This window comes from Bos javanicus, chromosome 6, assembly GCF_032452875.1.
Source record: "Bos javanicus breed banteng chromosome 6, ARS-OSU_banteng_1.0, whole genome shotgun sequence".
In the NCBI taxonomy this organism is placed as follows: domain Eukaryota; kingdom Metazoa; phylum Chordata; class Mammalia; order Artiodactyla; family Bovidae; genus Bos; species Bos javanicus.
The window spans coordinates 41557601-41572800 of NC_083873.1; the positions used below are offsets into that span (position 1 = coordinate 41557601).

At 36.1% G+C, this 15200-nt stretch overlaps 1 protein-coding gene across 2 annotated transcripts in view; it reads right to left on the bottom strand.

Annotated features, from left to right (window-relative positions):
* Positions 1 to 15200, bottom strand: part of KCNIP4 (potassium voltage-gated channel interacting protein 4) — a 1316619-nt gene that overhangs the window by 1008740 nt on the left and 292679 nt on the right. The window contains exon 1 of one of the 2 annotated variants that reach the window (XM_061419781.1): positions 4349 to 4958. The exons of the other annotated variant lie outside the window; for it this stretch is intronic. Within the exon in view, the coding sequence (XP_061275765.1) occupies positions 4349 to 4436 (88 nt within the window). The 5' untranslated portion in view covers positions 4437 to 4958. Of the gene's footprint in view, positions 1 to 4348; positions 4959 to 15200 lie in introns of those variants that run through there. 2 annotated transcript variants of the gene reach the window in all.

Consider the following 15200-nt stretch of genomic DNA (forward strand, 5'->3'; position numbering starts at 1 on the left):
AACCAGATCTGGCAGGAACAGCAGAATTTGAGACTAGGCAATAAGCTGCAGGCTTCAAAATATCCCATAAAATCAAATTTATTATCAGAGGCCAAAATATTTCTTCCGATAAAAAGTTTAAAATGTAAACCCTAACTAGGAAAAGCAAGACAATTCATACATTCTTTGACAGTCAAGATAAACATCATCCTTTGCTTTCTTCTCACTTAAGTATAGGTTTCAATAAAAGAAGTTCAAGAAAATTGAACAAAAATTGGTAGCATTATATGTACATTTCAATAATGCAAATTTTACACAGTGCTATAAAAATATGATCTCCCTTTATCAGCAAAGTTTGAATGAGTTAAAAAATATAAATGTAATCAAGAGTAGCATAATTTCAAAGCAGGCAGGCCAAGTGAATATGAACTGTTTATTCAACTGTCACATGTCAGGGCCACGTGAACTGTGAAATAAAAACTCTTGTCACCTTGCCAGGAAGAAATTTGAGTTTTATGAATTTTTAATTATGTGATATTTTCAGGAATGCATCCTTTGCATGATATGCATCAGATGAAAACAGGGATTAAAAAAAATGAGGTCAGAGGAAACTGAAAACATGATTCTGTGATTTGTAATCATGAGGGAAAAGAAGGAAGTGTGTATAGTAGCTAGAATCAGGTTTGTCTTAAGTGTATTATTTGGCTAAATATCGCCCTTTATTTTCTCTTCACACTTTAAAAACGTAGCATAAAAAAAGCAAAAATCTAAATCTTTAAATCACTTGCATTGTGAATGGCTTGATCCACAGTCCCTTCAACAATGATAAGACTGGAAACAACTCAATGCATATTTGTAAAACAAACTGTTTCTCTCTCTCTTTAAAGTCCTCTGCTTGAAGAAATGATGAATGCTTATGTCATGCTTTTAGTAATATAATTTTATTACATCTGAAGTACTGTAACCCACTACTTAAAGAGCAATTCAAAGTTTAACAGAACGTTTTGGTTTGAACTGCCTCTGTTACCCTCAGGTGGAGAGTTGAAGTTCCACCACACCTGTAGCCTGTCATCTTGAAGCCTGAAACAGAACTCCAGGCAAGAGCCACCTCACATGTATGTTTTGGGAATTCCTGCTAATAGAAAAATGTGTTCAGGTCTTGAGTTTTCAAGAAAACTACGTGCAGAGAATTGATGTGCCCAAACAACCTCCCCAAAAGAACCATAAAACATTCCAATATTAAATTTCACACATATAGAAGAACCAATTTAAACTTCAGTGTCTGTAACATTATTTACCCTTTTAAATGGTTCAGCATTTATATGACAGGGTGTTTTTTTTTATTCCTACAGTATACAAATTGCCCATCAATAGAGTTAAGTCTCATACTAATAGACTAAAATCCTCATAAATCATCTCCACTTCTTTAGATGCACAGAAACATATTGCTCTTCAAATTTATTGAGAGACTCTTCTAGATTAGAATATAATACTGTACACGAAGACAGAGATCTTAAACTGAAAACAAATTAGGATAACTGATGCTGTATCACACCTTACTACACTGAACATGGTAGCCACTAACTTTTAATATTTTCACATGGATTTCTGAGATTTATTATATACAAAAGAATCATTCAAAATTCTTATATTTTTCACTATAAGTAAGGCCAATACATGTGTTTATAAAATCCACTTTTTGGCAAATGATTCCCCATGATAAAAATATGTAAAAAGTTTCTGGTAAAGTGAAAGCATCTTATTTTATCTGGACAAACCTTTATTACTGAATTGAACTCTTTAACAAAGAATATTTTTTAAAGTAATTCACTGCTTTTGAATTATTTATTTGTAAGCCATCACAGGCACTGCCAAAGTTGTATGAAAACCTCCCAGAAAAGGAAACGGCTTTCCTGTAACTTGTGATAACACTAATAAGACACATCAAAGGAGAGTTTGTGTCCGTGAAAATTTCCTTGCTCTTCAAATTTTCTGTTTGTATAAAGGCATGGACATTTTGATATCAAATGCAAGGCAACTGCCAACAATACAGGTTATGTGTTATAGAAGTAACCTGTTTCCAAATGTAAACCAAAATCACTATTTTATTAGATCACATCTTCAATTTAAGAAGTGAAGATAAAGGCCTTGTTGTACAATGAAAAAAAAAAAAAAGCATCCAAGGCATATTCATATCTTTTTAAATTTTTGATAACTACAAAGACATATGCTGATTGTTCAGGATACAATTAGCAACTGCTTGTATAGCCGACCTTAAAGCAAAATTTTTAAGCTAATTCAACTCTGCTTCCTACTTCTTCATTAATTACTAGCTAAGGGACTTGGAAGTGCTCTAATGAATTTTACATTAGACTCTCCAATATGAACAGTGTATATTATCACAGTATCTAGTAAATGCATAAATTGGCTTTTCCAAGTTGCATCTTGAGCAGTTGTAAAGATTCTAGCTAGATTTTTACAACGTTTAGTATTAGACACTGTGCTGAAAAGAATTTTTACAAGAAAAAAGTTGGTGTAATCCCATTTCCTAGGTCATAAATCTAACTACTTTATAATAATCTATTTCTCAAAGTTCTTATGCTTTTCTCCTGTGGTTCAGAAAGAAGAAATTCTACCTATATTGATCTCTAAATATGCATTAAATAGGCTTAAAATATTTCTGCTATACTAGCTTTCCATAAATTTCATATTATAAATTACCACGCAGTCATTAGCCAACCACTAGATTTTGGATTCAATGCTTACGGTTTAAGACGTCACAACCATCTACCATCTTCATAAAATTCTTTGAAATGAGAGTTTCATGAAACTACTCAGACTGAGCAAGAAAAGGCAGAGCACTGCACCCAAATCCATTAAGAAACAGGTAGAACCTTAAAATTACCTTATCAAAGTACATACTATGGAAAGCTTTCTTTTATAAAATATTTCTCTAATTTTATAGCAAGATGAAAGACCCCCTATTGAGCACCTTTCAATAAGACACAGTCTCATAAATGGCACACCATCCATAACTGAATGTTCACAGCAAATACATTGATACCGTTGATCACAATAGACATGATACAGCAAAGTCATATTGCGACTAAGAATAGAAGTGTAAAAACTGGGTAAAAAAATACAACAGAGCTCCTGGTTCACCAGAGGCAGGTACTGACTCTCAATGACTATTTCTTAAAATCGTCAAAAGCCAACACAATTTTCACTGCTTAAAGATTAGTATCTGATAACAATCTGTTAAAAATATTTATGAACATTTAATAATACTCTCAGAAATCATTTGATTTTCACAGTTATCCCCTTAAAACTGATTTTTCCTGATCAGATTGTCAACATAATTATATATACAGTTCTGCTATTCACCATAGGAGTACTTTCTAAAGAAAATGTTGCTCAAGTTCATCTCTCAACCTTGCACCATGGTGTATAGGCATTTTTACTAACTCTTCTTTCTCATGATTTAGATTTAAGAAGATAAATGTAAGTTGAAAAAATAAAGCTAACAACAGTTCTTTATGGCCAGAATCAAAAAGAGGTATTATATCAACCCAGCTTTGCTCCGCATAAGTTTGACGGTCCATTAAAAATATCTATTATCAAAGCCAAGGTAGTTTTGGTCCCACCTGTCACTATATTAATGACAGCATTGCTTAGGAATTTCATGGGCAGCAAAACTGCTGGTTTAGGCTAATAATTTTGGAACATCTTAAAAATATTTTCTACCAATACTTAGATTTAAATAGAGTTTCTATTTCAATCGTGCAAGTTGTTAAACATTAAAATCCATTGCAATGAAACAAATATCAAAGCTCTCATGGACATTATACTCTTCAGCTGTTTTCACATTTTGCAAGGAATTCAGAAATCCAAAAGAAATGTCCTTAACTCTTTCACTGCTAAGCTCTACAATCAAACGCTAGAAATGATCTATGGATTATAATGATCAAAGAGTTCTAGAGAATTTCTAAATACCTGCAGGAAGACTAGTTTTGTGATTTTTCAGCAAACTGCAGCAAGCAGGAGAGAGGGAAAAACCCCTCACACAATCATGCTTTAAAAAAAAAAAATCTTCCCACTCTGCAGACACTGCTTCCTTAGATTGAAGCACATTTAACAGCGACACTGCCAAAAAGACATAAAAGATATATCCACAGATTCCAGTTCTATCACCAAATTAGAGCTGCACTGCACACATTTTTAGAAACGTGAATCTCAGCAAACACTCACGATTGTATTTTATTGACAACATTAAAAATAAACACAACACAGAAATAGTGAGCCTTTCCTCTTTCATTTCAACTTCAGTACCATGCTCTATCAGCCTCTATTTAAAAAAAAAAGTCATTACCTGTATGAAGAGAACCTGTTAATAGTCTGAGAAGGTACTGGGCAAATTTCAATATTTCACGTTTACATCGTTTTCTACAGCCACTCATCTTAAGCAACAAGGTATTCCTCTGAGAAGAGCCAGAAGTCTTTGCCAATAAAAAAAAAAAAAAGACAGTCTCTGAGGGAAAACTTCTGTCTCAGTTTATGTCACAGGCTGCCTTACAACTCCTGTGGAATTAGCTGTTAGTGCCTGAATCAGAAATTCCTTTAAAGAGCTAGAGAAGCCGGATACAGATAGCACAGTAACAGGGTGGTAAGAAAGGGCTGCTTCTCGGTTTGGTCACCAAGTTCTTCTGTGGCAACAGATAGGCTGCCGATTCACACTTGTAGTAACCCACTGTGGCTCAGCTCAGCGTCCCCTCTCCAGCAGCAATCGCAACCTCACAGACCATTCAGAGGGAGGCGGGGCCTGTGGTGCCAGCTCATCAATGAATCAGCATGTAAGCAGGTGAGGGGACAGATGACAGGTCACTGGGGCTGAAACCCTTTGGATATCAGTAAAGGGAGCCTGCTAACGCAACTGAGCCTGCTAGAGAGGGATCTCAAGTCCAAGACTATGCAAAATGATCCCCACTCCCTGCAGAAAAGCAACTAGGAAAGCATGCTCTTCAAGGTCAGACACCAGACAATTCCCTGATACAGTGTTAACCAGATTCAGAAAGCCTAAATGGTGAAAAGGCTCATTTGAGAAGCTGATCCTGATTCTAAACAAGCAGAGTTGAAGATTTACCACCAAACAGACAAAGTTCCCTTGTCACCGATAAACATATTCCACTTCACAGGCACAGGATTGAAAAATAAGCAGTTACCTAAATTTGGCTGTGTTTTCTGCACTGTGCAGGCTCAGGGATTTGAAAATTAGGGGGGAAAAGTCACCGTTTATTTTAAAATACAGTAGGCTGGAAATCACAACTCTTAAGCCCTTATGCTTGTATCCATGCAACAGAGCTCGAACACTAATTAACTGCATTATCCTAAAAGACTGCCTCAGTTTCCTCACATTTCTAAAAGGCAAAATGCAACTTGTTAGCTCCTTACCAATTGTACTTAATAGTGAGAACAGTTGTGAGAGCTCAGAATTTTCACAAAGTACTTTTTTTATTAAAGACAGTGTTACAAAGGTAGGAAGTTGCTATGAAAGCTAGAAAACTACAGGCTTGTCTTCTTTGAATGTGCAGTTTGGGGGATATTTTGTTATTATTGTTGCTTCTTATTCCTGATTGCCTTGAGCAGTTTCTAGGATTTGTTCTGCACTCTGATTTATTTTCTTATAGTATTTGCTTATTTGGTTTTGCTTGTTGTGTGTATGTATGTGTGTGTGTATATATATATATGCTGCTAAGTCACTTCAGTATATATATAATCTCCTTGGTATTTAGTATATGTGAACGTGCACCCTCTTTATTTTAAATACACAGGCCATTTTTTCCTGACAATTGTCATAGTTCTACTTGGAACTAATATTTCACAACAATACTATACATGAAATGATATCCTTCTACAATAAAGAAAGTAGTCCTGGAACCATAGACATAACCAGATTTAGTAGAAACTCACTCTCTTCTATCAGAGAAGGCAATGGCACCCCACTCCAGTACTCTTGCCTGGAAAATCCCATGGACAGAGGAGCCTGGTAGGCTGTAATCCATGGGGTCGTGACTGAGCGACTTCACTTTCACTTTTCACTTTCATGCATTAGAGAAGGAAATGGCAACCCACTCCAGTGTTCTTGCCTGGAGAATCCCAGGGATGGGGGAGCCTGGTGGGCTGCCGTCTATGGGGTCACACAGAGTCAGACACGACTGAAGTGACTTAGCAGCAGCAGCAGCACTGTCTTCTATAGCTCTCCCACAGTCCCACCAGACTCAGTGATAGAATCATCTGAATGAGATAATGAAGCATGCTTTCCAAGAATTTTCAGAACTTTAGTTGAAAGTATCGGAGATTGTTTTAAAAAAGGATAGGTTTATACACAAAAATTAGCAATATACTTTATTTAAAGTTCTTTCTCCAAAGCATTTGCCATGAGTGTTAGTATCCCAAAGTTTGAAAGATGCAGAAGAAATATACCATTGTAGTTCTATAGCTGGGGCTAATTATTTTAAAGCCCCACTTTTTTAATCTATGAAATGGATAATAGGACACTTTGTTCATTTGTTGGAAAGTTAGATGTGGTAGGGACTTCCCTGGTGGCCCAGTGGCTGAGACTCCACACCCCTAACAAAAGGGGCCCAGGTTCCATCCCTGGTCAGGGAACAAGATCCCTTGTGCTGCAACTAGGAGTTCATATGCCACAACTAAAGATCCTGCATGCTGCAATGAAGATCCAAGATTCCAAGTACTGCAACTAAGACCTGGCACAGCCAAACAAATAAATCAAATAAATATATATATTTTAAATGATATAATGTAGATGGCATTAAGCACAGCACTTTCATTCATTTATACAAAAGTTATGTATTGAGCATTTGTTATGATCTATACATGGTTTTAGATTTCTAGGTGCTGGAGACACAGCAGTAATGAAGAAAGGCAAAGCTTCTGCATACAGAGTTTACACCTCAGATCAGAAAACAACAAATTAACAAAGAGTAACTAAGAAAATATCACATATGAATGAATGCTATAGAGACTGTTCAAACCAGATTAACAAAACAGAAAGTGAGTAGTATGTATACAAAATTTGAGATATATTTTTCAATTAACTCATTCACTTAAACATATCTATTTAAAAGAAGAATTTCACTACACAGCCTTCAGAGATCAACGGATAATATGAAAATACTAGAGATCAAAGGATAATAGAAAATGTAACTCTACAAACATAAATTTGCAAATGTAGGTGAAATGAATAGTCTTTAAAAATAAAGCTACCCAACAGGAAATAGTTTGAACAGCCCTAAATTGTTAAGTAAATTGAGTTTACAATTTTAAAAGTCCCCCAAAAAGAAATCTTCAGACCACATGATTTCCTTGGAGAATTCTACCAACAATGTGAAGAATAATTAACATCAATTCTCCAAAACATCTTCAAGAAAATAGAAAGGAGGCAACAGTTGCTAATTCATTTTATGAACTCAGTATTAGCCTAATAAAGGCAATACCAAAAAAGGAAACTAGAGACAAACATCTCATTAATATAGACTCAAAAATCCTTAATAAACATTAAGAAAATAATTTAGCAATATATAAAAATAATTATCTGCCACAGCCAAGTAGGGTTCAGTCTAAGGCTATGAAACTGAAAGAGTTAAGGAAAACATAATCAAAATAATTTACTGCATTAACAGACTAAAGAAAAACAATCATAGTCATTATCTACTGATTTAGAAATAATATGTAACAAATTTAACATGCACTCATAATTTTAAAAAATCTCAATGAAATAGGAATAGAGGGCAACTTTCTTAACTTGATAAAGCACATATGTCTACAAAAACCTACTAGTCACAGTATACTTAATGATGAGGGACTGAATGAAATAAAATTATCCCATTGGAGAATGGCGTGATTGTCTACATAGAAAATACAGGAAAAAATCTTAAAAAAAAAAAAAAAAACCAACTCCTAGAATGAATAGTGAGTTTAGCAAGGTCACAGGATGCTAGCTAAAAATTAACTGTACTAATGGGTAGTCATCTATACTAGCAATAAATACAGATGCTGAAAATTAAGACATGGTACCACTAACAATGGCTCAAAAAATGAATGCTGAGGTTTAAATCTAACAAAACACGTAGCAAACGTATCTGCCCAAAATTACAAAACCTTTGCTGAAGGAAATAAAATATTTAAATAAACAGAGAGACACTGTGTTCATGTATTAGAGCACTCAACATAGTAAAGATGCCAATTCTTCCCAAATTGATACACAGGTTCAACACACTTCCAATAAAATATGAACAAGATTATTTTTAATACAGAAAAGATTATATGGATTAAATGGAGAGAAAAAGGAACTAGAATAGCTGAAACACTTTTTAAAAGAAGATTAAGCCTTGAAATAATTCTACCTAATTTCAAAAGTTATGCAGCTTCACTAATCAAGACTGTAGTACAGGTAGAGAGATGGGCACATAGTCCTATGGGACAGAACATAAAACCTAGAAATAAATCTACACAATTATCCACAACTGATTTTTGACAAAGATGCCAAGAGAAAATCAATGTAGGATAGAGAGCTTGTCAACAGGTGGTGCTGGGGCAACTGGACATCTACAGGCAAAAACTTCACCAAGATCTCACATCTTATACAAATATTAGCTCACAATGGATCACAGAATTAAATGTAAAACTGTAAAAGTTTAAGGAAAAGTAGAAAATATCTACAATTTGGGACTAGGCAAAGATATTTTTTAGGCTTGACACTAAAATCATTATCTATAACAGAGAAATTTCTAAGCTGGATATCATCAAATTTAGAAACTGTCGCTCTTTTCAGATTTCATTAAGAGGATGAAAACACAAGCTCCAGAGTGGGAGAAGATATTTGCAAACCGCATTTCTGACAAAATATCTGACTACTATTTAAACAAAATATATAAAGAATATACAACATTCAACAGTAAGAAGCATACAACCCAGTTAGAACATGAACAAAAGGCATGAAGACATATCACCAAAATAAGATATATGAGTGGCAACAGAGCACAAGCAGAGATGCTTGATACCATTAGTAATTACTGAAATGCAAAACACAACTACAGTGAGGCATTATTACAAGTCCAATGTGTAATGGCTGTGAAAAATTATTGTCAAGACCAAAGGCTGGTGAGGATGCAGAGATACTGGATCATTCACACACAGCTAGTGGGAATGCAAAATGGTGTAGCCACTCTGAAAAACTGTGGTAGCTTTTTAAAAAAAAAATTCTAAACATATATCAGACATTTAACTCAGCAATTGCACTCCTGAGCATTTATCCCAAAGCAATGAAAATATATGTTTAGACAAAAATCTTTACATAAATTATTATAGTGTTTTTGCCAGCCCCAAACTGGAAATAATCTATAAACAGACAGTGGAACACCCATACCAGCAAGAAAAAAGGAATGAAATATTGGTATCCACAAGCTGGATGAATCTCAAGAAGATTATGCTGACCAAAAAAAAAAAAAAAAAGCCAATCTAAAAAGGTTACATGCTGCATGATTACATGTATGCAACATTCTCGAAATGACAAATTATAAAAATGGATGACAGATTCAGTTCACCCAAACTCATGTCCATCAAGTCGGTGATGCCATCCAGCCATCTCATCCTCTGTCGTCCCCTTCTCCTCCTGCCCCCAATCCCTCCCAGCATCAGGGTCTTTTCCAATGAGTCAACTCTTTGCATGAGGTGGCCAAAGTATTGGAGTTTCAGCTTTAGCATCATTCCTTCCAATGAACACCCAGGACTGATCTCCTTTAGAACGGACTGGTTGGATCTCCTTGCAGTCCAAGGGACTCTCAAGAGTCTTCTCCAACACCACAGTTCAAAAGCATAAATTCTTTGGCACTCAGCTTTCTTCACAGTCCAACTCTCACATCCATACATGACCACTGGAAAAATCGTAGCCTTGACTAGACTGACTTTTGTTGGCAAAGTAATGTCTCTGCTTTTGAATATGTTATCTAGGTTGGTCATAACTTTCCTTCCAAGGAGTAAGCGTCTTTTAATTTCATGGCTGCAATCACCATCTGCAGTGATTTTGGAGCCCCAGAAAACAAAATCTGACACTGTTTCCACTGTTTCCCCATCTATTTCCCATGAAGTGATGGGACCAGATGCCATGATCTTAATTTTCTGAAAAGTGGGTACCAAAGAGTAAGAAAAGGGTAGGGGTCAGAGGGAAGTGAATGTGCAAATGACACATGCTGATGGGAACATGTTAACGGATATTGATTATTGTCAATGTCAATATCCTAGTTATGATATTCTGCTAGAGTTTTATAAGATGTTACCATGGGGAAAAACTACTTTGCCACGTATCTCTCCATATCACTTCTTACAATTAATTGCTATGAATTTATAATTATCTCAAATAGTTCACTTAAACATTAAATTTTAAAAATTAAATACCTTTTTAACATCTATTATAGGTTCTGAATATACACAACCAAACAAAACCAGTGATTCATTGAGCTTACATTATAATGGGGCTTCCCTGGTGGCTCAAATGGTAAAGAATCTGCCTGCAATGTAGAAGACTAGGGTTCAATCCCTTGGTCATGAAGATCCCTTGGAGAAGGAATTGGCAACCCACTCCAGTTTTCTTGCTTGGAGAATTCCATGGACAGGAGAGCCTGGCAGACTACAGTCCATGGGGTCACAAAGAGTTGGACACAACTCAGCAACTAACACACACACACACACAGACACACACACATTATAATGGTGTGGGGGAGACAGTAGAATTGGGCAAGGAGAATTTAATATGCTGAATGGAGGGAGGGAATTGTGGTGCAAGTAAAATGTGGTGATCATTGAGTCCTCACTGATGTGATATTTGAGCAAAGATTTGAAGGAGGTGCAAAAGGGAGCCACATGAATACCTAGAGCACACATATGGGTGCCTTCTCGGTGTATGTAGCTTTCTGCAACCTCTGGACAGTCAGTTAATATACTCTACAAGTCACTCTGTTAGGGAGCTTTCTTGAAATCAGCCTTTAAGTCTCATTTCTGATGTTAAAGCACAGAGCACCATCTGACCAATTTTTCCTCTAGGAAAAGCAACTATAAATCACAAGTTTTGTTGGTGAATCCACTGCCTGTGTCTATTTACTGTTGGAGTATGTAAGGAAAATATTGTTGCTTAATGCTATCCTCAGGAACACATGAAACATAATTAGGAAAATAAATACAAAATGTCACAGAGCATTAGAAAGGAAAAAAGAAAAGTGTTCTTAATTATCAGCTAATTTGGGTTAATATAACCATTACCTCCCACAGTATCAATAATCAAGGTTGCACGTTCAAAAACAACAGATGTCCTTAATGTTTCAGAAGTGCTTGAGTAAAAGCCACTTTATTTACAGAGAAATGTGAGCAAACTTTACAACAGCTCACAAGGGCTCAAGGATTTTCTAGATGAACAAACTAGTTAACATTTATAGCACGTGGTACAGAGGATACTACAGCTTCTTGCAGTTTAGATACAGTTAAATTTAATTGAAAGGCAAGTGGTATATCATGTAGTAAAAACCAAACATCCTAAGATGACAGATGACTCCACAACCAACCACTGGTCTTGGTAAGTTACAGGTGACTGTGAAAATGCAGGCTCATTTCAAGATGCATCACTCCTAGCTATATGTTGGAATTTTATTTACTTTTCTGGCCAGCTCTTCTTGAGAAGCCCAAGTTCAGGTAAAGCACGTCTTAAATGCACTTGGGTGACCCTCACTGATCCTTAAAATTGAAAAATAAACATGATTTATTGGTTAAGGGAAAAATGTTGGCTTTCCTTCAAGGAAGAGAGAACCCAGTGATTCCCCCCAGTGATTCCCAAGAAGACTTTTGCCCCAGTCAAGTTTTTCCCCAAATGCTGCTCCCCTCAATACATCTTGGTGTAGTCGGTGTTTCTCAGTGGGAATAGACATTGTTATGCTTTTCAAATTGTCACAAGTTACAAATTAAACATGTGCAGCTTAAAAATAGCTCACCATGGGGCTGCAGAGAGAAGCAGAGCAGAGCCTTGCGGCAAAGTCACAGGTTTTGAAAGTGGGTCTTGATAAAATATCAGACTAGCTAGTTGTCCATCAGAGAGGACTGTGCCAATGCCAGGGCCATTATTATTCCAGAAACATTGCTATTCACCTACTTCAATGAATATAGAACATATCAACACACTATAATTTTTGCATCAACTTTGGAAACAGCTTTGAGAATACAAAGCATGCCAAAATCAAACATGCTGGCCAGAAATATACCCATTTCATGTGCCCAGGGCTAAACCAATGAAAAAAAAACCCCACTGAATTAATATTCTAGGTAATACCTAGATAATATAATAATACACTAAATTATCCATAATTTGGGCTTCCCAGGTAGCACTAGTGGTAAAGAACCTGCCTGCCAGTGCAGGGAACATAAGAGATGTGGGTTCAATCCCTGGGTTGGGAAGATCCACTGGAGAAGGGAATGGCAACCCACTCCAGTATTCTTGCCTGGAAAATTTCATGGTCAGAAGAGACTGGCGGGTACAGTCCATAGGGCAGCAAAGAGTCGGACACAACAGAGCACACATACACACATACATAATTTACCACCACACAATGAGACCAAAACTACCGACGTGAGAATTCGGCATCACACTGGGAATATAAAGGAGGTGATACACTACAAATATTTAGATGCAAATAAATCCATAAAAGTATGCATTTAAGACAAATTATAGTTTGTCTTAAAAACCCAGACAGCTGAATTTCCAGCTATTTTTTGTCTTGTTTTTAAGAGGGAGAGCCATAATTTTTCATACCTGAGACTTGAGAGGTAAGTATAAAATTGTTTATGACATACTTTAGGGAAATAGTCCATTGTAAATATGTGCCAGCCAGAGCTGAGTGAGGACTCCCTTACTGGGGCTCCATCCACCCAGAGCCCTATCTGTAAGCCTGATTATTATTATTATTGTCATGGGAGCTGGGAATAGATGTGTTTTGCTGTTGCAGAGCCCTGAAAGTCCAAGTCAGAGGCATGTGTCATACTTCAAAGAAAATAAAAGCACACTGAAGAGTCCTCATCAGCAGAGACATGGCTGAGGGCGTGGGCACAGAAACGGGTTTCTGGGTCAGCATGTAGAACTTGGAAGGCTGGTAGACTGAGGTGCTAGCTGCATGAAAGTTGCCACTTTCTCAGCCACAGATTTACTCCCAGATTATAAAAAGGACAACGTGAAGACTCCTAAGGCCCATTATTCCACAAAATTAGACTGAAAAATACAAGCTGGAAAAAATTCATATTAGCTTCTTTTCTTTATGATAGATTCCATCATCACCACCACCACACACACACACTCACCACCCAGAGTTTCTAATGGGCCATACAGAGTAAGGAAAGTGAAAGTTTTAGTCACTCAGTCATGTCTGATTCTTTGCAACCCTAAAGACTATAGCCACCCACGCTCCTGTGTCCATGGGATTTTCTAGGCAAGAATAATGGAGTCGGTGGCAATTTCCTCCTCCAGGGGATCTTCCCAACCCAGGGGTTGAACCTGGGTCTCCGCATGCAGGAAGATTCTTTCCCACCAGGAAAGCCCATAGAGTAACAAACTGGGTTCTAATTTAGCACTTGAATTAAATATCAAGTTATTTACTTTTACTCAAACTCATTTTACTATTAAGCAGCTGTGTAATCTCTGGCCTGAAAAAATATATGTTGGGATTATAAAACAATACACTACAAGTATATATCAATTTTAAAGTGTTCATTTATAAATGCTTTTATTTATTGAGATCCCTGGAACTTATTTACTTCAATTTTATCTACACTTCTCTACAGTTTTTCTCAAAGTACATCTTTGGCCTATTTTCATCAGAACTAGCTGGAATGCCTGTTTAAAACAATTCTTGGCCCTCACCTTCAACATACAGTCATAGAATCCTTGGATTCAGGCAGGAAATCTTACAAACTTAGTATCTCCTGAGTCCTCAAAAACAGAATTTTGATAATCAAAACAACTTAAGCCGACTTCTACCCTAGAATAAAGTCAAAGAAGAGCCAATTACAATTTGAAGATGATAAAATTATGATTCTATGAATGTTTCAATAATCTACCAGGCAGCCTAAAGCCATCTGCAATTGTTGAGAGGCTTGGATATCGTCTTGGTAATCCATCCCCTGCTTTTCATTTCAAAACAAATTACACGTGAGTGAAGGAAGCTTCATTTTTTCTTATATCAGAGACAATCAACAAGGTGGGTTAACACAATTAGGTTGCTTATTTTGGCTTCACCAAAAGTCATCAACCACAAGCTGTCCTAAATCTAATGGACACACATAGGCATGGTGACAATGCCTATATACAACATTTTATTAGAATGGCCAATGTAATTAAAAAACAATTAGGCCACAAAGATGATTTGCATTAGGATAAAGCATGCTAGTTCTCTTCCCTCCTGCCTACTATTATATTTTTTGAATATTAGTCTTTTTTTTCCAATTATCATGTGTTTTTCTTTAATTTGGTGAATATAATTATGAGTAAGCTGAATCCAGTCAATATTTGTTTTTGTTTCATAAGGAAGAAGCACAGGACTTTCTGATTCATTCTCCTGTGAGGTGAGATATCAGAAAAGATAATTTTGAGTCTCAGGTAACAAGCTAAAGAGCAGTGTATAATTTTTTAAAAATTGAAAGGAGCAATAAATGTATTGGCCTCGTCCTAACTCTCAACTAATACATACAGATGATGAGCTGATTCAGAAAAAAAAAAAAAGAGAGAAAGAAAAAGAAATTATTGAGTTTCTACTACTTTCCAGGCAGAGGTCAGTAATTAACTCTTAAATGATGTTAAGGTACATACTGGGCATTTAGAAATGTGAACTTAGCTGTCAGAAGAAAGGTCAGGGTTGTAGGTTACATGTGGAAGTCATCCATGTAGAAGTGACAGTTAAAGCTGACTACAGATAGAGCTCCTCAAGGACACAGAAGTGACCTACAAGGCTGTTGTCACAACATCTCAGTTATAAATGGCTTTGCCCTATTTTTCACTCAAGATTGAATTGCCTTACACTATTTATCATAAAAGTTTATTTTTAAAAGAGATGTAAACTTAAAAAAAAATCAAAGAAGAACTTAGAATAAAAACAAGAAAACAAAGAACTAAA